Genomic DNA, 25,570 nt, shown 5'->3' with positions numbered 1-25,570 from the left:
ACATGTAGCCAGAGTTAGTGGTTGCAGTTCTGGCTCCAAGTATGCACTGTTCCAGTATACCTTTTTTTTTTTTTTAAGAAATTTATCATAAATACAACAGAGAATATCTTATGTGTATGTAAAGTTTCAAGACTAGGAAAATAATCACCTGTAAACTCATAACCCAGTTTATGAATACCTTAGAGCCCCCTGTGTGTCCCCTCCAATTACAGCCACACCCTACCCATTCTCCTGAGATTTGTGTCTGTCGTTCCCTTGCCTTTAAAAAAAACGTTTTAGTGTGTGTGTGTGTATGCTTCTGCATGCTTTTAAATTTCATTTAAATATCATACTGTGTGTATTCATCTGCAGTTTTCTTTTTTCATTGAACATTGTGAGATCCCTCGATGTTCTGTGTATAGTTCTAGTTCATTCATTTTCATATCCCTTTGTATGATTATGTCTCAGATTATGTATCCATTCTACTGTCAGTGATTATTTGGGTTGTTCCCTTGTTTTTGCTATTTCAGACAATGTGGTTTTGAACATTCTGTGTGTGTCTCCCTCGCATGCACACGTTCAAGAGTCTCTCCTGGGCAGTGGTTCCGAGACTTCAGCTGCTTATCAGAATCACCTGGAGGGCTTGTTAAACCACAGATTGCTGGGCTCCACCACCAGTGTTTGATTCTGTATGTCTGGGGTTGGGGCCCTGAGAATTTGCATTTCTAACAACTTCCCAGGTGATACCGCTACTGCGGGTCCAGGAACAACACTGTGGGAAACATTGCTGTAGGGTATATACTCAGGAGTGGAATTGCTTGATGGAAGGTAATGCCCAAATGTTTCCCTATGTGTTTGTAAGAATTTATGCTGGAAACAGCAGCATTTGAATTTCCATTGCTTTACATCTTAATACTTGATATGGTCAGACTTTAAAATTTTTATATAGCTGGTAGGTGTGAGATGGTGTCTTGGGGTTTTAATTTGCATTTCTCAGTGGAGTTGAGAATCTTACATCTGTTGACCGTGTTTCTTCTTTTGTAAAATACCTGTAAAAGTCTTTGTTTTCTTTTCATATGCCTTTTTCTTATGGATTTTTAGAAATTCTTTACGTGTTCTGAATACTAATCTTTTTTATATATAAATTTATTTAGTTTTGGCTGTGTTGGGTCTTCGTTGCTGCACGTGGGCTTTCTCTAGTTGCGGCGAACAGGGGCTACACTTTGTTGCGGTTTGTGGGCATCTCGTTGTGGTGGCTTCTCGTTTCGGAGCATGGGCTCTAGGCGCACAGGCTTCAGTAGTTGTGGCGCATGGGCTCAGTAGTTGTGGCTCATGGGCTCTAGAGTGCAGGCTCAGTGGTTGTGGCCCACGGGCTTAGTTGCTCAGCGGCATGTGGGATCTTCCTGGACCAAGGATTGAACCCGTATCCCCTGCATTGGCAGGCGGATTCTTAACCACTGCGCCACCAGGGAAGTCGTATTCTGAATACTAATCTTTTGTCTGCGTGTGTGATGAATATAGGCTCGCAGTTTGCCTTTTCACTTTATATATGATGTCTTCTGATAACTAGAATTTCTTAATTTTAATGTAGTTGAATCTTTTCTTCCATGATTTACACCCTTTATGTTATGTTGAAGAAATACTTCCTTAATCTGTAGTCCTAAAGACATTTGTCTATATTTTCTTCTAAAAGTTTTGAAGTTTTGCCTCTCACGTTTAAGTTCTTAATAGATCTGGAATTGACTCTCGTGTCATCTTAGTATTTTTGTTGGTGGAATACCCTTATTTCGATAGGTTTTAAACATCTACAGATCTGAATTATTTATAACTTGAGTTGTACCTGGAGCTTATTATATACACTGCATTAATATTTCATATTGAACAAAGGTGCCCTCTTTGGGAAAGAGTTTTGATCACATTTAAAACCCTTCCAAGACTTTTGTTGGATTTTTCAAATTTAGATATGATAATGGTATTGTGATTATGGATTTTTTTTTCTCTTTTAGAAATACATGCTAAACTATGTCTAGAATTTGCTTCAGAATAATACAGAGAGGTGAGGGAGAGTTGAAACACATGAAATCAGATTGATACTGAGTTGATAATTGTTGAAGCTGAGTGACGGTGGTTCATTTTATCATTCTGTCTACCTTTGTACATGTTTAAATATTCTCATAATAAAAAGTTAAAAATATCCAAGGACTATTTCCAGGGTTACTTATGAGGTAAAGCATCTTTTATTATATTTTATTAGCCAGGTATATATCTTACAGAGCCAGCTGGGTCTCCATCTACTTCCAGGAGTCCCTGATAGAGTGTTTTTAGCATGCAGGCAGATTGTTAAGGAAAACAGGAGGAGAAGGAGTAGTAGGGGCCTTAGGGGAAGAAAGGTGGGGCTTCCCTGGTTGCACAGTGGTTTAGAATCCGCCTGCCAGTGCAGGGGACACGGGTTCAAGCCCTGGTCCGGGAAGATCCCACATGCCGCGGAGCAACTAAGCCACCCGCGTGCCACAACTACTGAGCCCATGTGCCACAACTGCTGAGCCCGCATTGCCACAACTACTGAAGCCCGCGCGCCTAGAGCCCGTGCTCCACAACAAGAGAAGCCACCACAATGAGAAGCCCATGTGCTGCAACGAATAGTAGCCCCTGCTCACTCACTGCAATTAGAGAAAGCCCGTGCACAGCAACTAAGACCCAACGCAGCCAAAAATAAATTAAAAAAATTTAAAAAAAAAGATCCAATGCCTTCTTTAAAAAAAAAAAAAAAGAAGGAAGGAAAGGTGGGAAGAGGGCTCCCTCCAGGACTAGGTTCCCTCCTTTCCCTTTTTTCTTCTGAGACTATCAGGGATAATTTTTACTTTAACCTGAACCTTCTTTCCCTGTTACTCTACCTGGACAGACTTAACCCAGAGGAGAGAGGGACCTCATCATGGATCCTGGTCCTCTCCTAGGGCCAAAGGATCAGAGATGTTGGCAACCCTAGTGCAGTTGGTCACACAGCAGTGATGTTATTTTGCTGTCACAGGATGCAAATACCAGAGTCGTCTTTTTTTTTTCTGATAGTGTGATAACTGGCCAAAGGGTCTGTCTTTGGGGAGTCCCAGCTGCTTCTCGTGGGAGAATTAATTTCTCTCCTCTCTCAAACCACCCCCCCTTTAACTTTTTATTAGTTTTCTTGGAATAGATAATATATTCATGGGGTTCAAATTTTGAAAGGAATAAATGTCTCCCTCCCACTTTTTTCTCCTAGCCACCCAGTTCCCTTCCTGGGAGAATGGACTCTGTAGACATAAGCAAACACATTTGTTTCCCCTGGTTTTTATACAAATGGTTGTGTGCTATAAATACTATTTGGTACCTTGATTTTCTCACTTAACAGTGTCTCTTAGAGATCACTCTGTATCAGTCCATCAAGAGCTTTCTCATTCTTAATAGCTGCGGAGTATTCCATACATGGTACCGTCCTCTATTTAACCAGTTTCCAGTGGTAAACACTTTTTTGCAGTCTTTTGCCATTAGGATACTCAATGAAGAGCCCAATATATTTGTCATTTGGCCCATGTATGACTACAGGGTATCTGTGGAGGATAAATCCCTAGATGTGGAATTGCAGGGTCAAAGGGCATGTGCACTTGTGATTTTGATAGATGTCACCAACCTGGGCTGGTAGCAGCAAGTGCCAGTTTACAGGAGCATCTTTCCTCCCCGCACCCCTTCCACTGGGCAGGGTTTGATTCAGCACATTTATTGAGTGCTTTCCAGTGCCAGGCTCTGGATACAAAGATAACACTTTCATGTATCAAGTGAAATTGTTACTGTGTGCCAGACACAAGCACGTTATCTGGTAATAAAGCCACCCAAGGAGGAAGGTTTTTAGATGAGAAAATTGAAGCTCAGGAAGTTTAAATAGTGTGCTGTGGTCACTCACCCAAGCTAGTAAGTTGCGGAGCTGGGATTTAAACCCAGGTTTGAATCCTCTAACCCCTGTGTTCCGTGCTCTTAAAGAACACCCTGGCTGCCTCTTGGAAGGAGTAACACATGGTCTTAGAGTCTAACACAGATGAGGAATCAGACTCACAGTAACTGGCCAAAAGAACACATAGCCAGGAAGCTGTGGAGTCCCCAGGGGGGAACCACATATGTCTGATCTGAGGCCTCTGATCTGTACTGAGCTGCCTCCCTTCCTTCTATAGAAAGAGTTTCCAAATCTAATCAGGATTCTGTCAAGAGGACTTTCTCCATCCAGAGCTCCAGTTGCTATAGAGAGCCATAAGTCGTACTGGTTCTTGGTGTGCAATCTATTGGCCGTCAGAGGGGCCCATAGACATAACCCCATTTATTGAGTACCTGTTATGTGCAAGGTGCTGTAAGGTGCACTATGTCGTATTTTTAACCCTCACAATAATTCTGCTTGGGAAACATATTATTGTCCCCGTTGTCCAGATTAGTGAACTGAGAGTAAGACAGGTCAAATGCTAATAAGGGCAGAATTCAAATACAATCTGTTAGACTCAGACATACTCACTCGCTCCCTCTGGTGTCCATTGATTTCCCTTGGCTCTCTCTGCCTCTTCCATTTTTCTGTATTGCTTGGTGCCCTCTCCAGATGGTGAATCTGGCTTCTCCACCTCACACTGACTGCTTTAGAGGAGAGGGCCTACAGCTTCCATTTACCTCATACTCCCCACCCCTGTGCCCACTATTCAGCACAGGGTAGCAAAGAGTGTGCTGCAGTGTGATGCCCGAGGATTGGTTGGTGATCATTGGCGATGGCCCCCACTGATATTCCCTCAGAAAGAACCCATCTCCCAATGGTATAACAGGTGCTCTTTGCACACCTGTCATGTGCTCACTGCTCCCATGGAAGAGAAGAGATGTATAAAGTACGGGCCTAGCTCTCAACAGCTTAGGTCATGAGACTGCAAGTACCAAAGTCAATGGAAACGACTACAGGATTAGAAGAGTTCAGAAGAGGGAGGAAGCGTAACATAATTAGAATCATAGCAAACATTTATTGAGCCCGATGGGGTAGGTCTTATGCCCATTTTATAAACAAGGACCCTGAGACTCAGAGTTTAAGTGATCAGCCCAGAGTGCACCGCAAATAAGTGTCAGATTTAGGACTCTGAGCCCCTCCACGGCCTCTCAGGGAGAGCACTGTGGGCTCTATGCTCGGTGGCCTGGAGACATTGACTAAGGTTTGTCCAGTGCTGCTTTGTGTTCATATATTATCTCATTGAGCCTCTGTTTATGCCAGGAGGTGTAGAGGAGGTCTTCCTCTTACCATGGAAGCTACTGAGGTCTTCTGACTCCAAATCCCAAGTCCTGTCCACCATCCGTGCCACCTCCACATTTCTGTAGTGGGAGAACACAGGCTCTGCGATCAGACAGAAGGGGGTTAGAAGGGGGTTCTAACCCCCTTCCTCCATTTTGTGTCTCTGGGATCTTAAGATTTGCAGGTTGAGGCAATTGCAGGTGAAGAACATGCCCTTTGGGAGGCAGACATACTCTAAGGGGTGAATGACATAAGGGAGGCATAATAATGCCAAAGTTCCTATAGTGCTTTTTTCAACGAACTTTCAAGTCTTTGGTTTACATATGCAGAAAGTGATGTGCCCCCAGAGGTAAAGTGACTTACCCAAGACCACACAGTGAGTTAATAAACAGCAACACTGGGATTAGAACTCGGGTCTCTTGTCACCTAAGAGAGTTTACTTCTTCCCTATACAATACTGCTCCCCCGCAGGGGTACGGGGGTGCTGGAGGAAGGCCTAGGGATGGGATCATAGCACTCTGGAGCTGGAGAGAGAGCCTTAGAGATCCTCTGGTCCATCCTCCACACTTGACAGATGAGAAGAGTGAGGCCAGGGTGATTAATTGACATGTCCAGAGCCAAACGTGTCTCTGTCACCACAGAGCAGTAGTAAACCCAGCGTCCTGACACTAAGGTCCCAGGTCCTTTTCATACTATCTTGCAAAACTGGATTCCAAATTGCTTTTTTTCTATGCAAATCTAAACCTCACTCCAAATGCCAGCAGTTTACAATTAGAACAGCTGTTTAGTTTGGGGAGTTTTTTCCCAAATAGAATCTCATTCTCATTTTCTCTCTCTCTCTCAATTCTTATTAAGGATGATATACTAGAAGGGGGAGCAGGGGGAAGTTCAGTGGAAGACCTTGATAGAAAAAAGGTAAAAATTTGATAGATTCTCTGAAGTCTAGGGAGGTCCTCAAAGCCAGGAAATAATTTAGAGGCCAGCCCCTAGACTATCCCAGCCAGCTCACCACTGGTCCCGCCCAACTCACAATAGGTCTTCAGAAGACCCAGCCTTCCCTTGGCAGCTGCATCTGGTGAACACCAACGGAAATCCCTGGTATTTTTCTTTGCATGCGACCAACCGTGGAGATGTAGGTCAGGCGTTGCTGGCCTGGCAGTTACAACAGCTCTGTCTCTACCCCTGCACCTGCAGCCATGTTTGCTAAGCCCTGTGGGGATGGGAAAAGGATGTTCCTCTCCAAACAGGAATCAAATCCTCAAGGGCCTACGTAGGCGGAGCTGGCTGGAATTAGGAGGGTGCTGGAAGAGACCATCTGGAATGTGGGGACTAGGAGGGTGTCTCTGTCTCTTTCCCCCTTAATGTCTAATGCCTGCTGTGGTTAGTAGTAGCAGGGTTGGTGGTCCTCTGCTCAGCACAACTTAGCATCATCATCACTGATGGAGGAGACTGGGAAGGTCTCAGCTTCATGCTGGGCTCAGCTGGGCCCCTAGGCCTGCACCTGAATCCCCATGCCTGTCTGGTGTTTACGGGATTGAAGCTGCCACCCTTTGGGACCTAGCCTGTTTTCATTTCTGCTCTCAGCTGTCTGGTGTCCGCAGACCTCACCTACAGGTTTATGCATGCCCGTCCCCCACGATGCAGCCCCACGAGGCTCCTTCTGCCTGGCATACTCCACTTTGGCCTTTGTTCTCTTCAGCAGAGCTGCCAGTTCTGTGCCTGGCCAAGGGGAGAGCTTTCTTGTCCCCTCAGATAGGCTCTGTTGGTCCATCCTAGCTGTACCCGTCCCAAGATTGAATCTCTCTGCCTGCACTCTGGGGGGCGGGGCTGTGGTTCCAAGGCAGGGAAGGGGCACTTGTGTGGCTGCTCTGGACTGGCCTCTAATGGGCTGGCTGATTTTGTCCTGAGCTTTCTCCTGCCCTAGACTTCATGTATCTCCTTTGTAAAGATGTGGGACCAAGATCAGTACCTGTACCATTGATCTTTAAGGTAACTTATAGTTGATATGCAGATAAACATTTAAGATTTTTAATAGTGTTTTTATTTTATGTTGATTTCCATCTGTGGCAAATGATACTGGTTTTCTGTTTATAGTAGTATTCATAATAATATAAGTTGCCTTTTCATTTCATTTATTCATTTAGCACATACTTACTGAGTGTCTGCTCTGTGCCAAGCACCGTTCTAGCTACTGGGGATATCTGCCTTCATGAAGTTAACATTCTAAAAAGACAGGGAGGGCTTCCCTGGTGGCACAGTAGTTGGGAGTCCGCCTGCCGATGCAGGGGACATGGGTTCGTGCCCCGGTTGGGGGGGATCCCACATGCCGCGGAGCGGCTGGGCCCGTGGGACGTGGCCGCTGGTTCTGCACGTCCGGAGCCTGTGCTCCACAATGGGAGAGGCCACGACAGTGAAAGGCCCGCGTACCACAAAAAAAAAAAAGACTGGGAATGATGGTGGGGGTGGAGGGTGGCTAGGTATCTGTTGGTATTGTTTGTTTTAATAAAGAGTGATTGGGAAAGGCTTCTCTGAGGAGGAGCCATGGGAGGAGAGATCTGTATGACCTGAAGGAGTAAACCATGTAACAGTCTGTGGTAAGGACATTGTAGACAGAGGGTACAGGTACCGAGACCCCAAGGTGAGAAGGGTGTTTTTGGCATGTTTGAGGAAGAGGAGAGGAGACCAGGGTGGCTAGAACAGAGTGTCAGAGGAGAGAGTGGTAGAAGACAGAGGTTTGTGTGAGCCGTGGTGAGACACTGTGGCTCTTCCTCTGGGTGAGATGGGAAGGCGGGGGGAGTGGTTTGACCAGACAGGCTCGGGTCCAACTGCTTTTATTTATTTATTTTTAAATTATTTATTTATTTTTGGCTGCGTTGGGTCTTTGTTGCTGCGTGCGGATTTTCTCTAGTTGCAGTGAGCAGGGGCTACTCTTCCTTGCGGTGCATAGGCTTCTCATTGTGGTGGCTTCTCTTATTGTGGAGCACGGGCTCTAGGCACGTGGGCTTCAGTAGTTGTGGCTTGCAGGCTCTAGAGCACAGGCTCAGTAGTTGTGGTGCACGGGCTTAGTTGCTCTGCAGCCTATGGGATCTTCCCGGACCAGGGCTCGAACCCGTGTCCCCTGCATTGGCTTATGGATTCTTAACCACTGTGCCACCAGGGAAGCCCTAATTTTTTTTTAATTTTAATTTTTTGGCCACGCTGTGTGGCACGCGGGATCCTAGTTCCCCAACCAGGGATTGAACTTGTGCCCCCTCCACTGGGAGCACGGAATCTTAACCACCGGACCACTGGGGGAAGTCCCCCGACTGCTTTTAGAAGGACCCTTCTGGCTGCTGCGTGAGGGACCAGAGAGGGAAGTAAGAAGCTGGGAGACCAGTAAGGAGGTTGTTATAACAATACAGGCAGAAGGTGATGTTGGCTTGGACAGTGGAGGTGGTGAGAAGTGGTGGGATTTTGGATAAATTCTGAGTATGTATCCAGCGGAATTTGCTGACAGATCAGAGCTAGAGAGGACTTAAGGATCTTGACTCTAAGGTGTTCCAGGCTTCAGTACCTGGACGGATGAAGCTGCTACCATTCAGTAAAAGGGGGAAAGATACAGAAAGAACAAGTTGGGGGATGGGTTAAAAATTTTCAATACATTTAAGTGTTTAAAAAGTGAGTCAATTGATAGAAAAATGTTAATAATAATCATGACACATGGATAAGGCCAAAACAGTGACAGCTAAAATTGTGGATAGAGTGGGCCAGATGTGTCTGTGCTTCCTTCCAGTTCTAAAATTCTGCTTTGGTGATTTCAGACCTCTAAGTCTCCCATTCATGAAGAATGGGAACTTGACACTCAGCCTAGAATGTAATGGATGCAGAAGGAATGCCAGGAGAGGAATCCCTTAGGCTAGGCTTACCTGTTGTTAATTTGGAAGGACTTGGAAAGTTCTTGCACACATCCTGGCCTCCTAGCATTGCCTCATTCACTCACTCACTGAGCACTTTCTGCCTAGCAGGCCCTGGACACACACAGCACAGCTCTAATGCCCCTTCCCTCCCCATAGAAATCAAGCTATCCCCACCCCTACCCTGGGCCTGGCTACTCCATGATCCTGCACATGGCTGGAGGTCAGGTGAGCAAATTGCTTTGATAGCAGAAATGGTTTTATCTCTTTCTTCATGTCACAGGGTTCCCATAGTTATCAAGCTGGAAAAAAATCCCCTGCCTTTTGTAGATGAGAAACAAGGCCAGAGAAGAAAGCAACTCCCATAGTCCACATCCAATCCATTAGCAAATCCTTTCAGCTCTACTTTTTTTAAAATTTTATTTATTTATTTAATTTTGGCTGTGTTGGGTCTTTGTTGCTGCACGCAGGCTTTCTCTAGTTATGGTGAGCGGGGGCTACTCTTCGTTGTGTTGCACAGGCTTCTCATTGAGGTGGCTTCTCTTGTTGCAGAGTACGGGCTCTAGGCGTGCGGGCTTCAGTAGTTGTGGCTCGCGGGCTCTAGGCGTGCGGGCTTCAGTAGTTGTGGCTCGCGGGCTCTAGAGCGCAGACTCAGTAGTTGTGGCGCACGGGCTTAGTTGCTCTGCGGCATGTGGGATCTTGCCGGACCAGGGCTCCAACCTGTGTCCCCTGCATTGGCAGGTGGATTCTTAACCACTGTGCCACCAGGGAAGTCCTCAGCTCTACTTTTAAAAATAAATTCTGAATCTGACTGCTTCTCTCCAGCTTCCCTGGCACCATCCTGGTTAGGCCACCCTCATATTTTTCCCAGATGACTGCATCAGCTCCTCACCAGACCTCTTGCTTCCACCCTTACCCCTGGAGATCTCCACCCAGCAATCAGAGGGAGTCTGTTAAAATCATGGAGATCTCCACCCAGCAACCAGAGGGAGTCTGTTAAAATCAAAGTCAGATCATGTCCCTCCCCTGCTCAGAACCCTGCAGTGTTCCCATGTCACTCGAAGGACAGGCTCAAGTCTTTAAATGGCCTTACAGGCCCTGCACAATCTGGCCCTTGGCTACTGCCAGACCCTACGCTATCATTCTCCCCTCATTCACTCAGCTTCAGCCACACTGACTGTCTTTCCTGCTCCTGGAGCACCCCAGGTGTGTTCCTGCCTCAGGGCCTGGCACTTGCTCTTCCCTCTGCCTTTCCTCAGATCCTTGCAGTGCGGTTCCTCATTTCATTCAGGGCTCTGATCAGATGTCACCTCTTAAAGAAGCTTTCCTTGACCAGGGTTTTAATTCTGCCATCTTCCATGTTTCTCGCTAACCCCTTTCTCTCATTTAGTTTTTCTCTAGCACTTATCACCATCTGACATTTGTTTGTTGCCTGTCTCGTCCCATTAAATGATAAACTTATGCAGGTAGGAATTTTCTTCTAATTTAGTCACTGCTTTATCCCCAGCACTTAACGTGGTGCCTGGCATTTAGTGGGCTCTTAATAAAGATTTATGGAATGAATGAGTGTCCAGAGCTAAGCAGGGAATCCTCCTACAACCCCACAGGTCAGCCCAGAAAGGAGTCATGGTCTGTCTTTAAAAACTCAGCTAACAATTCCACCAAAGCTTTATGGCATGGCTTTTGTTTCCAAGATAATGACTAGGTGGAGGGAGGGACTCTGCAAGGAGTGGCCTTGCAGGGGCTGAGTTGGGGGGCAGTGGGGAAGCACAGAGCAGCCATCTGCATACCTCTGTCCTTCCCACCCCCAAGGTACCTGGGGGGAACCAAGAGATGTGCCTCTGCCCTGTCCTCAGAGTCATCTCTGATGCAAGGCCCAAGATCCTCAGTAAGTAGTGGGCAGTGGGTGGGTGAAAGGGGAAGGAAGAAAGAGCTTAGTCACATCCTTCTGCATCTGTCCTATTGCGCTGGCAGATTTAACGAGCTGTGGAGTCAGACACCCTCACTTGGTAACCAGAGATCTCAGGCAAAGTCTCCTCACCTCTCTGAGCCTTAGTTTCCTCATTGGTAAAATGGGGACAAGACCTACTTGGAAGATTTTGAGAATTCAAGCAGAGGCTGAGTCAGTATGAGCTGTTTTGGGTTTTTTTGGGGGGTTTGTTTGTAGCTATAAATAATGAGAATACCACATGAGAAGCACAAATGGGGCCATTCATTTTTAGCTATAAAAAAATAACAGCTAACATTTATTGAGCACCTTCCATGGACCATTTAATTCTTGCTGCTAAGCCTGTGATGTAAGGACAGTGTTCTCACTTTGTAGACAGGCCCCTGGGCTTGGAAAGGTAAAGTCTTGACCCAGGTCCCACAAGTAGGCAGTCACAGAGCTAGGGTTGGAACCTGTACTTTTGTGCTCCAGGGCTCAAGAGGCCTTGCGGGGGAGTCCCTTCAACTCGTCAGGTCTCAGTTTTCTATCTGTTTAGGGTAAGGGTTGAACTAGACATCTCTGTGAACCACAGGTCATGCCACATCAGGTGGGACAGTGAGTTGCTTCTCGGCTTGCCTGGTGATGGTGGTGGTGACCTTCTGCAGTTTGTTGGTGCTGTGGGCACTGACCGTGAACAGCAAACCTCCAGGTGGCCCCTCCTCAGCGTCATGGCTACAAGAGTACTTCAGCTCTCCTGGCACCATTTCAGGCATCTTGCTGTTCTGTACCTTGTGGGAGCTGGTGGACCGGGGTGAAGATGAAACGGGGAGACTAGAAGGAACCAGAATGAAAGAAATGCACCCTGAGGGCGCCTTCAGCTCTGAGGTTTTGGTTACAGGGGTGTGTGTGTGACCATTTGTACGTGGTGGGGGCTGCAGGGATTTGCTCCTGTCCCCAAATCCTCCAGAGCCGTTGCCTTCTGCTGTGGAATTCCAAACATTTCCCATCAGATAAAGGTGGCTGAAAATACCCGGGACTTGTCTGGACTAGTTGGAGGCGGTGCTGGGGTGAGGAGGTTGAGGCCACTGGGGCACAGCCCGGCGAGGTCTGGCCCTCTGAGGAGCTGGCCCTGGTCACAGACATGCCCATTGCCCTTTTCCCCTGGAATCTGCAGGTTTGAGGGCAAGGCTCAGCAGACTTTAAAGTGGAGGCAACAAGTTCTTCTACTCCAGAATGTTGCCTCTCACCTTCTGTACTAAATTATTGGATCTTGTGGATACCCCTGAGAGAGAACACAGGTAGTCACTTATTTGCCCGTGTGTGAATTATTTTCATCCTCCTCATGCTGCAGCACTGGTAAGAGTGATTTGAGATGATCCCCTTCATTTTGCAGATGAGGAAAGTCCCAGGCTTTCCCAGCATCCCAGACAGAGGAATGGACTCACCCCAAGCAAGCCAGTGACAGAGCTGGGACACAAAACCCACACCTGCTGATGCTCAGCCCATTGCTCTTTTTTCCACAGCATGCAGCATTGATCAGCACCAGATGAGGGAATGGGGGCAGCTCTGGGCAGAAAGGAGGAGGGAGTGGCTGCTTTGGACCATGGAGTATTTAGAGGCATAGACCCCAGAAAGCAGCAGAATTTTAGAGAGGGGTTTGACCCCAGAGACCAAACCCCTGTTCCTTTTGTAGATTGCTACCCTAGTCCCTCCTGCCTGTTGCCTCAACACAATGCGGAAGACGCCTTTTCCAGAACTTTCTCATGAGCCTGGGAGAACTTGGTGTCTGGGGAGCCCCAGGTACCCTGCCCAATCACCTGGTGTCTTGGGGCCTCCTCCTAGTTTTGCCAGGCAATGAGGGTGGGGATGAAGAGAGAGGGAACTGGCCTTCTTCCCTTCCCACCAGTCAGCCATACTCATCAGCACCTTCTCTGGGCCCAGCACTGGGCTAGGCCTGCGGGACAGAGCTCATGGTCAGAAATGAGCAGCTCAGCAAACTGGTGAGAGAGCCGAAGGAGACTTGGAAGGGGAGAGCAGGAGGCCTCCTTGAGGAAGTGGCCTGTAGGTTAAGACCTAAGAGATAAGCAGGAGAGAGTTCAGCATAGGGACCAACATGAGCAAAGGTCCTGAGGCCGAACAGAACATGGCATGTGAGGAGTAAGCAGCTTGGCCCTCGACAAAGCTAAGGAAACCCTGCAGACCATGGAGAAAGGTCTAAGACTCGGGCTGAGCCTTGGTCTAATAATAAGAGCAGTATAATAGCTGGCATTTACTTAAAGTCTACTATGTGTCACATATAGTTCTAAGCCCTTTATATGTATTACTGTTGAATTTTCACAATGTTCTTGTGAAATAAGTACATTTTTAATTCCCGTGTTATAGATGAGGTCCAAAGCTAAACATCTTAGTCTAATTGCAAGACTTTTTGGGTACCTGCCTATTCTTTGCTCTGGCAGCCCAGTTTGGTGGAGAAAAAGAAGTTAATTTGTCACCAGCCTTGGCCTCATCTGGATAGCACTGCCATTTTACAAATGAGGAAGCTGATACTCAGAGAGCAGCAGGACCTGGTCCAGGGCCTTCGGCAAGGCTGGCATAGCTTCCTTTGCCAGCTCATGTTGCCTTCTTGGGTAGCCCTTGGGACAGAGTTGGAGGAGAGCAGCAGAGGAGAGAGAACCAGAACTAAGGCCCAGCAATGGCGGGAGGTAGAGGGAAAGAGGCAAAAGTTTTCCAGGAGAGCTGATCAAAGGGAAAAGTTTTCCAAAAGAGCTGTCCAAAGATGAAATGCTCCACACAAGAGGGAGGGAGCCCCTGCTCACAGTGTGTAAGCAGAGAATGCCCTGGAGATACTCCATGAGTATGGACCATCTGGAATGAAACAGACCTACTATGTGATCTGGATGTTCCACCTTTCTTTTTATTTCCTTTCAGTTTTATTGAAATATATTTGGCATACAGTACTGTAGAAGTTTAAAAGGTTTATAGCATAAAGATTTGATTTACATACATCATAAGGTGATTACCACAGTAAGTTTAGTGAACATGTCATCTCGTATAGGTACAAAATCAAATAGAAAAAAAATTTTTTTCTTATGATGAGAACTCTTAGGATTTATTCTCTTAAAAACTTTAATATATAACATACAGCAATGTTAATTACATTTATCATGTTGTACATTACATCCCTAGTACTAATTTATCTTATAATTGGAAGTTTGTACCTTTTGACCACCTTCTTCCTTTCCCCTCCCCTCACTTCCCTCGGCCCCTGCCTCTGGTAACCACAAATCTGATCTCTTTTTCTATGAGTTTATTTTTTAAGTACAATTGACCTACAACACTATATTAGTTCCTGCTATACAACGAAGTGATTCGGTATTTCTATACAATTCAAGCTGATCACCACAGTAAGTCTAGTTAAGATAAGTCACCATACAAAGATACTACATAGTTATTGACTATATTCCCCATGCTGTACATTTCATACCCGAGACTCATTTATTTTGCAACTGGAAATTTATATCTCTTAATCTCCCTCACCTATTTCTTTCCTCCCCCAGCCCCCTCCCCTCTGTCAGACACCTGTTTGTTCTGTGTATCTGTAACTCTATTTATGTTTTGTTATGTTTGTTCATTTGTTTTGTTTTGATTGAGATTCCACATATAAGTGAAATCATATAGAATTTGCCTTTCTGTGTGACTTATTTCACTAAGCGTAATACCCTCTAGGTCCCTCCATGTTGTCACAAATGGCAAGATTTCATTCATTTTTATGGCTGATATTCCGTTGCGTGTGTGTGTGTGTGTGTGTGTGCGCATCATCTTCTTTATCCATTCATCGGTTGATGGGCACTTCGGTTGCTTCCATATCTTGGCTATTGCAAATAATGCTTCAGTGAGCATAGGGGTGCATATATCTTTTCTAATTAGTGTTTTTGTTTTCTTCAGATAAATATGCAGGGAGTGGTATTGCTGGATCATATGGTAGTTCTAGTTTTAATTTTCTAAGGAATCTCCATACTGTTTTCCATAGTGGCTGCACCAGTTTACATTCCCACCAGCAGTGCGTGAGGGTTCCCTTTTCTCCATGTCCCCACCAACACTTGTTATTTGTTGCCTTTTCAATAATAGCCATTCTGACAGGTGTGAAGTGATATCTCATTGTGGTTTTGGTTTGCATTTCCCAGTGTTTTGTGATGTAGAGCATCTCTTCACATGCCTGTTGCCCATCTGTATGTCTTCCTTGGAAAAATGTCTGTTCAGGTCCTCTGCCCATTTTGTAATCTGGTTATATGTTTTTTTGAGTTGTATGAATTCTTTGTATATTTTGGATATTAACTGATTATCAGCTGTATCATTTGCAGATATCATCTCCCATTCAATAGGTGGCCTTTTAGTTTTGTTGACAGTTTCCTTCACCATGAGAAAGCTTTTTAGTTTAATGTACTCCCATTTGTTTATTTCTGCTTTTGTTTCCCTTGCCTCAGGGGACATATCGAAAAAACATTACAAATCAAAGAACATACCACCTATGTTTTCTTCTAGGAGTTTTATGGTTTCAGGTCTTACATTTAAGTCTTTAATCCATTTTGAATTTATTTTTGTGCATGGTGTGAGAAAATCATCCAGTTTGATTCTTTTGTATGTAGTTGTCCAATTTTCCCAGCGGCATTTGTTGCAGAGGCTGCCTTTCCCTTTTGTATCTTCTTGCCTCCTTTGTCGTAGATTAATTGACCATATAAGTGTGGGTTCATTTCTGGTCTCTCTGTTCTGTTCCATTGGTCTATGTGTCTGTTTCTGTGTTGGTACCATACTGTTTTGATTACTATAGCTTTGTAGTATAGTTTGAAATCAGGGAGCATTATACCTCCAGCTTTGTTCTTCTTTCTCAAGATTGTTTTGGCTATTGGGGGTCTTTTGTGTTTCCATACAAATTTTATAATTATTTGTTCTCTTCTCCACCTACCTCTTTCCTGAAATAACCAAGTGAAAAAAATGCCATTAGTATTTTGATAGAGATTGCACTGAATCTGTAGATTTGCACTCCACCTTTCTGAACCTCATCTGGGAAGTGAGGATGAGTTAGGGCATCACATGGAAGGTTGGATGGGTATCTTGTAAGGTCACTTTTGAGCCTCTGACTCTGTTTCAAGGGTGAGCCTTGGTCCTTCTCACCCTGGACACTGGGAGAGGAATGAAAGGCTGTGGCCATCTACTCATGAAAGAATAGGGAGTTAGTTACCAAGGAAGAGATGAGAGAGGATTGAGATGAGGGGAGTTCTCAGACTGCCAGGGAATGAATGCTTATGAGCAGGTAGCAGCTGCCCAGGAGCCATTAAGCATTTGGGCTCTGGAGCCAGACTGCCTGAATTCAAATCCCTACTCTGCGATTTATAACTGTATGGCCTTGGGAGGTCACTTGACCTCTCCGTGCCTGTTTCCTCATCTGTAACTTGGAGAGTAATGATAGCACTTACTTCATGGGGTTATTATGAGGATTAAGTGAATTTGCATACATGCCGAAGCTCTTAGCACCATGCCTGGTGCATGGTAAGTGCTCGGTAAAGAGCAGCCATCACTCCCTGGGAAGGTGGTCGAAAGCCCCAAAATGAGCATCTGTGCCCCCAGTAAATGCTTTTCTGAATTATCTCTCTCTGCCTCCAAGACTAGCACTCCACTTCTGAGCTGAGGAGGTGGAGAGCCCACGCTCGCACTGCTGGGCGCGATAGCTTTCTCAATTCCCCAGCGGAGGTGTTATCTCCTCCTGGCACAACCACTTCCTTTTCTGAGAAGTAAGCACATCTGTCAGGCTTAGCTTCTTAGAACTAATGGTGGGGGAGGAGGCGGGGGAGGAGAGGCTGGCAGCTGACAGGGGCAGACTTAGAGAAAGATTAACATGAAGTTTGCTGTGAGGATGCTCCAAATATTACCTACAGCCCCGATGGCTTGGGTCCCCCATGCCACCCTCCTCAGCCAGTAACACCAGGGTCACCTTGCTTTACCAATGCTGGTCTCACCATCACTGCCTTGTGAGGTCAAATCAGGAGAAACTAAGGCTCAGAAGTAGAGCTGCCTGCTGTGCCACCCACAGCTGGGCTGGCTAGACTGAGGTGTCGGCCCAGCAATCTGACAACCCATCTCTTTGCCCTGCCCCACTGAGCCGCCTCTGAGTTGCCCACATCCAGGCCCGTGTTCCCCAGGGTAGAGGAGAGAGGCTGTGTTCCTCTCACATTGCTGAAGCCAACAGCTCCCCCAAGAAAGCCAGGGGAAGTGGATTCCAACCACAAACCTCACTTCTTCCGAGTCTCCGCCTGCAGCTCCCTGCCAAGAGGGTGATAAGACCTCTTCGTTTGCCCCACCACCCACCTTCCTGCCATATCCTTGGGATCTCCTAGCAAGGCCTCATCTGTCTCTTCAGCCAGCATTTATCAGCCTCTCCTCCTGGGAAATTGAGGCCAGGAACAGAAAGTGACTCACAGCCTGCCCATGCTGGGCTGTGGTGAGGCCGGGTAAGGTAAAGTCTTGATGTCCCTGGCACTTTCCCTGGGCTGCTAGGAGCCCCTTCCTCTTCTCCACCTACCTCTCCTGAAATAACCAAGCAGGAAGGAAGCAGTGGGCCTGGGCCCTCCAGAGTCACCCTAAAGGAAGGAAGGGCCCGTCTGGCAGAGGTGCTTGTTCTCCACTGAAGCCTGGACGGGAGGGTTTCACTTTCTCTCCTGGCCTTCGTCACATCCTTTTCCTGTGGCACCCAGTTCCCCTCAGCTGGCTAGGGGCCAGAACTCATTCATTCAGCTGGTGGCCTCAGGCCACCTTCTTCCTCCTAGAGGGACTCAGGGCTATAGGCCTGGCCCAGAATATGAACTGGCTTCTCTACTTATCCACTTGGGACAGGTCTCTCAGTATCTCTGAGCCTCGGCTTACCTGGGTTTAGAGTGAGGACCTCCTTCAGTAACATAAGTGCATGCACCTGGCCCATGATGGGGCCTTGAGGCGAATTATCCTTTTGAAAGTGAGCAGGGTGCTGTGTATAGGATAGGAGCAAAGGCACTGGAGCCAGATTGTTGGTGCAGGCAACCCAGCCATGTCACCAGGTCACTGTGTGACCTTGGGCAAGTCACAGATCGTCTGTGGGCCTCAGGTCCGTCAGCTGTATGCTGGGTTAATAGTAGTACCTGCTGGCCGACAGAGCATAGAGACAGTTAAATAAACTAATCCACAGAAAGGGCCAAGAAGAGTGTCTTGCAAGATAAGTGCTCGGGAAAAGTCAGCCACTGCTGCCGCCACTGAAGAGGCTAGTTCTCTGTGGGTGGAGATAGCAGGGACCCAAGATGGCAGGATTGGACATCAGAATGAGCAGGAGGCCAGAACTCAGACAAATCCCAGTCCTACCACTTCCTAGATAGAGCTTGTGGGGAAACGCTGAAGCCTCCATCTTCACGTCTGCAGAATGAGGCTCTGACAGATGTTCTGAGGATTAACTGAAAGTAGTCATTCATTTGTTCATCTCAAATAGTAGGTTCATTTAGAACGGCACCTGCTATGTTCCAGGTACAGCACCAGGTTCTTTAGGTACAAGTGACAAAAACTACACGCAGTTTAGTGGGGGAGACAGGACAAAAAACAATCGCTCAAGTGAACGTGATTGTGCAGGGAGTATGGCCTCCTTGGAGTCAAGTGCTTTAGCTCAGTCCCTGGCACAGGTAAAACATTCAGCTGTGTGATAAGGGTCAGCTGCCATAATAACAGATACTTTATTGTCATTTAAAAAGTGAGGACACTGTGGGCTGGAGAATCGAAGTAACCTGCTCAAAGTCACACTGCTAGGAAGAAGCATGGAGACGTGGGAGGTGAGAGAGGAGAAGGGCGGGGAGTGGAGGACTGACCGGATTCAAGCAGGAACTGCGCCCCAGCCCCTGGGCGGGGCGGGTGGTCCGCTGGCACTTGGGCCACTGCCCCAGGGGCACTGCTGTGCCAGCCTTTCTCCTGACTTCTCCAGGGTTGCAGGGGGCCGCAGGATAACCTGCATTGTGCAGTTGGCTGTCTCTGGGCAGAGATCTAGCTGAAGCCAGTCTGTGCCTGTCTGGATGGACCCCTGGCTTCAGACATGGGTCCTTGGTCCCTGCCTGCACTGAGCCCCCAGACTGATGGGTGAGACCGACATACAGAAGGCTTCAACCTAGGGACGCCCCTGCCTCTCCTTCCCGCCTCAGGGCCTTTGCACTTGTTGCTTCTGGTGGAACATGCTCTTTTTCACCCGAGATTTTTAGTCCTCTCTTGGCCACTGCCACCTAGTCATTCAGGTCTCAGTTTAAACCTCGCTTCCCCAGAGAGGCCTTTTCTGGCCACTCCACCTACATCAGTCCCCTGGTATTCTTTATCACCTGCCGGGGACTTACTGTCTTCAAAACCTCATCATATCTGAAATTGTCTTGCTTCTTATTCTCTCTGCTTCCCACTAGGACAGTGTTTCTCAACCTTTTTCTCTCTTCACCACTTCCCACGAAGGAGTCCTTTTAGACATGTTTGTCCTAATTGCCCTGCCGTGACTTTGAATACCACAGCTGTGTGATCTCTTTCTGTGCTATGCCCCCCGCCCCCCAACCAATGGAGAATGCATGGACTAGAATGTAAGCTCCGGGAAAGTGGGGACCTTATTTGTCTTGTTCACTGCTGTGTCTCCAGTACTGGGCCTGGAGCATGGTAGGCACTCAGTAGTTAACGGTGTGAACGAAGGTCCAAAAACTCTGGGAGCACAAAGGAGACATTCCTCATGGAGTTGAAGACGGATAAATAGGGAAGTCTTCTCGGAAGACAGGACTCCAGAGTGGAGTCATGTAAGCTGAGTAGGGTTGGCTGACTGAGGAAGGGAGGTGTGGGGAGGGTGACCAGTTAAAGGACACAATGCTGGCAAAGGCACAGGGGCATGAAACGCTCCGGAGTGTGGGGCTGGGCCAATCCACGCATGTGGCCAGGACTGTTGGAGGGAGGACCTTGAAAATGGCCCCCGCCTTAGCTTCTCCTGGGGACCCTGGTTCTTGTCTCGCCACTCTGAAGGGCCCCCGATGCTAGAGGGTTGAGTCCAAGCTCTACCACAAACAGGCTATTTGAAACTGTAGAGTGCGCAAATGGGTTGGCCTTGTTGACTTCGGGGTCTGTCAGCCTAGGAGTCCACGGTTCTCCCATGGAGGTCATTAGCCACTGCCTGTCCCCAGTGGTCCTGAAAACCCCACATGGGTCCCATGGTAGTGGTCATAGCTACAAAGAGAAACTTGCCCCACTTTTGCCCTAACCCACACTGAGGATAGGTCTCCTGAAAGCCTCTGTGACATCAGAGACCTCCCTACAGCCCACTCTTACGTCTGACCCCCTGTCCACCACGCCAGCTCTGGCTCGCAGCAGTGGGGGCTTATCTCTGCTTTTCCAGACCAGGGCAGCTCCGCAATCCTGTTTATTTATCCAGAGCAGGCGCCCGCTGAGAAAATGGCTGTGTTTGTTTCCAAGTGTGTCGTGTGAACCGTGGGCTAAATATACCCACACCACTGCCTCCCCGGCACCGCCCTGGAACAGCACGCCCCGTTTTGCTCTTGCTCTCTCTGCAAAAGCAATCCCCAGAATCCTCTCTCCCCCCTCCGTAGGAGAAGGAGCTTCTGAAATGGAGATGAAGGTTGTCCAGCCGCGAATGCATGGGGTGGGGGTGGGGTGGGGCTGGGCAGATCGGAGCCTTGCCTCTGTGGCACCGACAGGAGAATGTTCCCGCCACCCTAGAATAACTGTTCCTGGACAGTGAGTGCTTTGTGCCTTGCAGCAGGGCCTGTTTACTCCAGCTCAGCCTCAGAGCTGAAAATTTCCTGTGGCTGCCAGCCCTCTACTTCAGGAAAGTTCCCATCGAGGGAGCCAGGCCTCTCCCACTTTGGCTGCAACCCAATGTCCCTGGTTTCTTGTGGGACATTTGGTCCCTTGGGATAACCCAGAGCCTTCTGGCCATGGCCTCCCTCTCCCATGCTCCCCACAGCCCGGGACTCTCCCTCATCACAGATAATCTTTTTTGTGACTTCACCTGGCCCTACTTCACTTGGGACCAGAAAAATTTTAATTCCTGTAAGAATTTTCTGGTCTGCCAACACTCATGGAGGCTAACCAGGATGCAGGCCAAAGAGTAAGGACGCTGGCTGCTGCCACTGCCCCTGCCCTTCTCTCCCCAGAGCCAGGGCTCCACCTCCACTGCAGCCCCCCACATAGGGAAGTGTCCTGCTGTAGCAGCACTTGGGTTGGGGCCAGGCAGTCCTGAGTTTTGATCCTAGCTCTGCCATCTGTTAGCTGGGTGACCCCAGGCAAGGTCTTTCCGACTCTAAACCTCAGTTGTTTCACCTGTGAAATGGGGCTCAGATCGCTACATCTGGGGATTCTGATGAAGGAGAAGTGGGATGACAATGTCTGGCACTTAGAAGACATGTAAGACCTTTGTTCTACTCATGTATTTATTGAGCACCAACTATGTGCCAGACACTGTTCTGGGTATTTAGAAACAAGACAGGCTTTCTGCCTCATCAAGCCATGACTACTGCAGGAGACAAATCAAAACAAAGACCAAGGGTAGGCTCTGCTTCTGAAAAGTGCTGAGAAGGAAAATAAAGCAAGGTAAGGGGGTAGGTAGAGAGAGATCAGGGTGGTGGGTACCATTTTAGACAGGGTAGCCAGGGAAGGCATCTCTGAGGAGATCACATTTGAGCAGAGTTAGGAGTGAAATGAGGGAGCCTGGGGTCAAGTGCTCCAGGCAGCAAGGGCAGCAGGTCCCGACCGAGCTCAGCGGATGTTCAAGGAACAGCAAGGAGGCCAGTGCGACTAGAATGCAGTGTGCGGTGGGGAGGGGCCGAGTCCTACCAGACCTCGCTGGCCGTGGTGAGGACTTGATTCTGTGTGTGATGGGGAGCCTTGGAGAGCTTGAGATGGTGGAGTGACATGGTCTGAATGGTGGGGTTTTCCCCACCTGCCTGCCTTCCCCTCCCAATGCCTCTTCCCCAGTAGATGGTGAGCTTTCTGGAAGGGCTCTGGCTCATGCATCACTGCTACCTCCCTAATGGTTTAATAAATGTTACGGATTCTTTGAGTCAAGGTGGCAGCTCAGTGCGCATGGCCCTCTGCTAGGTACCAGGGACATGAACAGACATGACGCTGGCTTTCTAAGTGCAAGGGAAAGCTGTTGGTGTGCCACGATCTGACCTATGTTTTTAAAAATCTTCTTGGCGTGGAGTTAAGGGAACGTCATCAAGACGAGAAGTAGGGCCCAGCAGATATCACAGTCAGCAAACTGGCCGGGTGGGACCTGGGGCCAACCAGAAATGGCAGGTGCTGTCTGAGGGAGCCGCCTGGTGGCTCAGCCAGTCGGGCCCAGGTAGAGGTGTGGGCCCATGATGTGAGTTCTTGGTGGAGAGGCAAGAACACAGTCTCTGGAACCAGCCAGTGATCTGTTCCCTCTCTAGGCACACAAAGCACACTGATTTCTAGGCACCAGGCACCAGGTTTGGATTCTGGTTCCACCAGAGAGTTGGGTGACCTGATCAAGTCCCTCAGTGCTCAGAGGCCAGGCTTCCTGGTCTGTCAGTGGGGAGAGACAGCATTGCTGAGAGGATTAAAGGACAGGTAGGGTGCGAAGCACACTCATTAAAGGGTGCTCCAAGCTCCCCTCTCCCTGCGCCACAGGCTGACTCCACCCCAGGCCTGGTCATTTAACCCACTGCCCCTCCTTCCCTGGATCACGTGCTTCCCTCCTGACTAGCTTCAGGGAGAGGGCTATTGCTCACCTCCTCCTGGGCCCAGGGTCACACCCCCTGGGGTGGGGGACAGGGCCTCATAGACCCCATCCCAGTCCTGCATTGTTGTTACCCTCTCTACTCTGCCCTGCTCTGCCCACCCATCAGCCTGCCCTGGTCAGAGGCTCCCTCCAGATCTGCTCTGCTCCTGAATCACTCTGGGAATTTAGCCCTGGCTCTTTTCTCTCCCTCCCTCCCTCTGTTGCAGCAGTGGAAAGGCTGAGGCCTGGTGGTTCTGCACCACCCTTGGGCTCAACTCCAGGCTCCTCCGAGGCTTCCAGACCACACGTGGTCTAGCTCTTGCTCACCCCTGCACACTCATCTCCCTTCTTCTCTCCACCCTGCTCCAGACCCCTGACCTCCTGTCAGTTCCCTGACCCTGCCCATCTCTTTCCCAACTCAGGTTCTGAAGTACTACTTCCTAGCTGTCTGACCTTGGACAAAACTCTTTCCCCACTCTGCACCTGTTTTCTCAGCAATAAAATGGGTTGGCTATCCCCAACTGAGGGTCAGGAAGAAGGGCAGCCCTCAACCCTTTATCTGGCATGGACGGCTACAGTTTTTCATTTCACCAAGGCCATCGCATGCAGATGGTCCCCCTTTGTCCCAGCCACATTACTGTTGAGGACTCGAACAGCATGTTCCCTTCTCTTCTGTCTCCCTGCAGGACACTTTCGTGGAACTCTATGGGAACAATGCAGCAGCCGAGAGCCGAAAGGGCCAGGAGCGCTTCAACCGCTGGTTCCTGACGGGCATGACTGTGGCTGGCGTGGTTCTGCTGGGCTCGCTCTTCAGTCGGAAATGACCAGACACTGACCACCCACTCACCCGCCCACCGCCATCCTGCCCTCACCACAGCCCTCCGTCCAGCCACCGTCGCCACCCGGAGAACCACTACATGCAGCCCACGGCCACCCACACATCACAGGGTTGGGCCTAGACCTGGTCCCCTCATTTAGTTTTCTAGAATTTACCATGCTTCTGTGAAAGCCGCCTTCCCCGACACCTCAGTTCTCCCGGCCTCAAAACCCACAAAATTTCCCCAGAATCTGTCCCGTGGAAGCTGACAGGTTTGGGGGGATTGTGACTGGGGGCTGCAGTGCCCTGCCTGATTAGTGGAACCCCTTGCCCCCTTAGCCTCACTGAGGATGCTTTCCTGCCAGGGAGCTGGAAAATTTTCTGACCCTTTTCCCCAGAAAGAGAGACTAGATTGCCTTCATTTTGATGTTTGTGGCCTCAGAATTGATCATTTCCTGTCGCTCCCTCCTCCCGGACCTGGGCTCCCCTTCCATTTATCCCCACCCTCCAAGAGCCGCTTAGGGGCCACTTCTGACTAATTAGGGATTCAGACTGCTTGGGATACAGAAACAAGGACCAGGACCCCCTCCCCACCTCTGGCCTGGCCAAAGTCCCTACCCTCAATCCCAGTGTCCTCTAGAGGCCTCTGGCTAGAGCTCAGCCCCACCTGGGATGGGGGAGCTGTAGCTGCAGGAAGCACCCCATGCCAAAGCTTGGGTGGCCCTTGCAGTTGAGCACCACCCCAGTTCCCTTCCCCTTCTCCGGCTCCCATGACCACGACCGAGGGACCGACTGGGCCCAAGATAGGTGCCCCAGAGCTGTTTATGGCCTCAGCTGCCTCGCTTCCTGCAAGGAGATCGTCCTGTGGCACCTTTGCCTTGGGCTGCTGCCCATGGGGTTCAGGGGCCTCCGCCCAGAGGTGAGGGGGAGCCACGGGGAACAGCTGTGGGAGCCCTGGGGTCTTCCCTACCTCAGGCAGGAAGGGCGGGAAAGAGAGCCTTGTGTGTGGGGTGGAGGTAGGGCTGGCTGGAGGGGCCAGTCCTGCCTGGCCTGATCGATTTGTGCCCCACCCCCGTTCAGCCTGGGCAGCCGGGCTGCCAAGGTCAGGGTGGCCTGGCCAGGAGCTATTCAGGCCTCCCTCTCTCCTCTGCTCCACCCATGGCCTGTCTCATCCCTGGGGATCCTGGCCTAGCTCTGGCCACCCCGGGCTCTCTGCTGTACATATTTGAGACTAATTTTTATTCCTTGTGAAGATGATATACTATTTTTGTTAAGCGTGTCTGTATTTATGTGTGAGGAGCTGCTGGCTTGCTGTGCGTGTGCACGTGGAGAGCTGGTGCCCAGAGATTGAACGGCCTGATGCTCCCTCCCCTGCCCTGGTCCGGGGAAGCCAGCCAGGGGTCCTGGCTCCTGAGGGGCACCTGTCCCTCCCCCAACCCCCACCCCACACTTGTTCCAGCTCTTTGAAATTGTGTGAAAGTGAAAGTGAAGTTCAGTAATAAACTGTGTTGACTTGGTGAGCAAAGAGCCTGGGCTCTTGTGTGCTCTGGGGCAGGGAAAGGAAGGGATGCTTGGCTGGCAGAGGGGCTGCAGGAGAGCTGGGTACCGGTGCTAGCTCTGCTGCTCTCCGGGGAGGACGTTGGGCAAGTCTCTTCCTCCCTCTGGGCCTGAATTTCTCCACCTGTACACTGGGTTTTTATTGAGCACCTGCTGTGTGCTGGGCATTGGGGCTGTGTATTAACAGGACAGACACAGTCCCAGCCCTCAGGAGCTGACATTCTAGTGGGAGAAACAGTCAAATAGCCACTTGGCAAGTGTTTACTGAGCCCTGCTCTGTGTAGGCACAGTCCTAGGCACTGGGGATCCTGCAGGGAACAAAGCCCTTGCC

General features: G+C 49.0%; 1 protein-coding gene across 3 annotated transcripts in view; it reads left to right on the top strand.

Annotated features, from left to right (window-relative positions):
- BCL2L1 (BCL2 like 1) overlaps window positions 1–25,202 on the top strand; it is a 51,458-nt gene extending 26,256 nt beyond the window's left edge. For 2 of the 3 annotated variants that reach the window (XM_065891885.1, XM_065891886.1), the window contains exon 3: window positions 23,552–25,202. In XM_065891885.1, coding sequence (XP_065747957.1) covers window positions 23,552–23,689 — 138 coding nt within the window. In that variant the 3' untranslated portion in view covers window positions 23,690–25,202. The remainder of the gene's footprint in view (window positions 1–23,551) is intronic. The other variant, XM_065891887.1, reaches the window with a different exon arrangement.
- Window positions 25,203–25,570: the final 368 nt, after the last annotated feature.

This window comes from Phocoena phocoena, chromosome 15 (assembly GCF_963924675.1).
Source record: "Phocoena phocoena chromosome 15, mPhoPho1.1, whole genome shotgun sequence".
NCBI lineage: Eukaryota > Metazoa > Chordata > Mammalia > Artiodactyla > Phocoenidae > Phocoena > Phocoena phocoena.
Note: the sequence above shows the minus strand (reverse complement) of the source record. Positions and strands in the feature narration are given on the sequence as shown.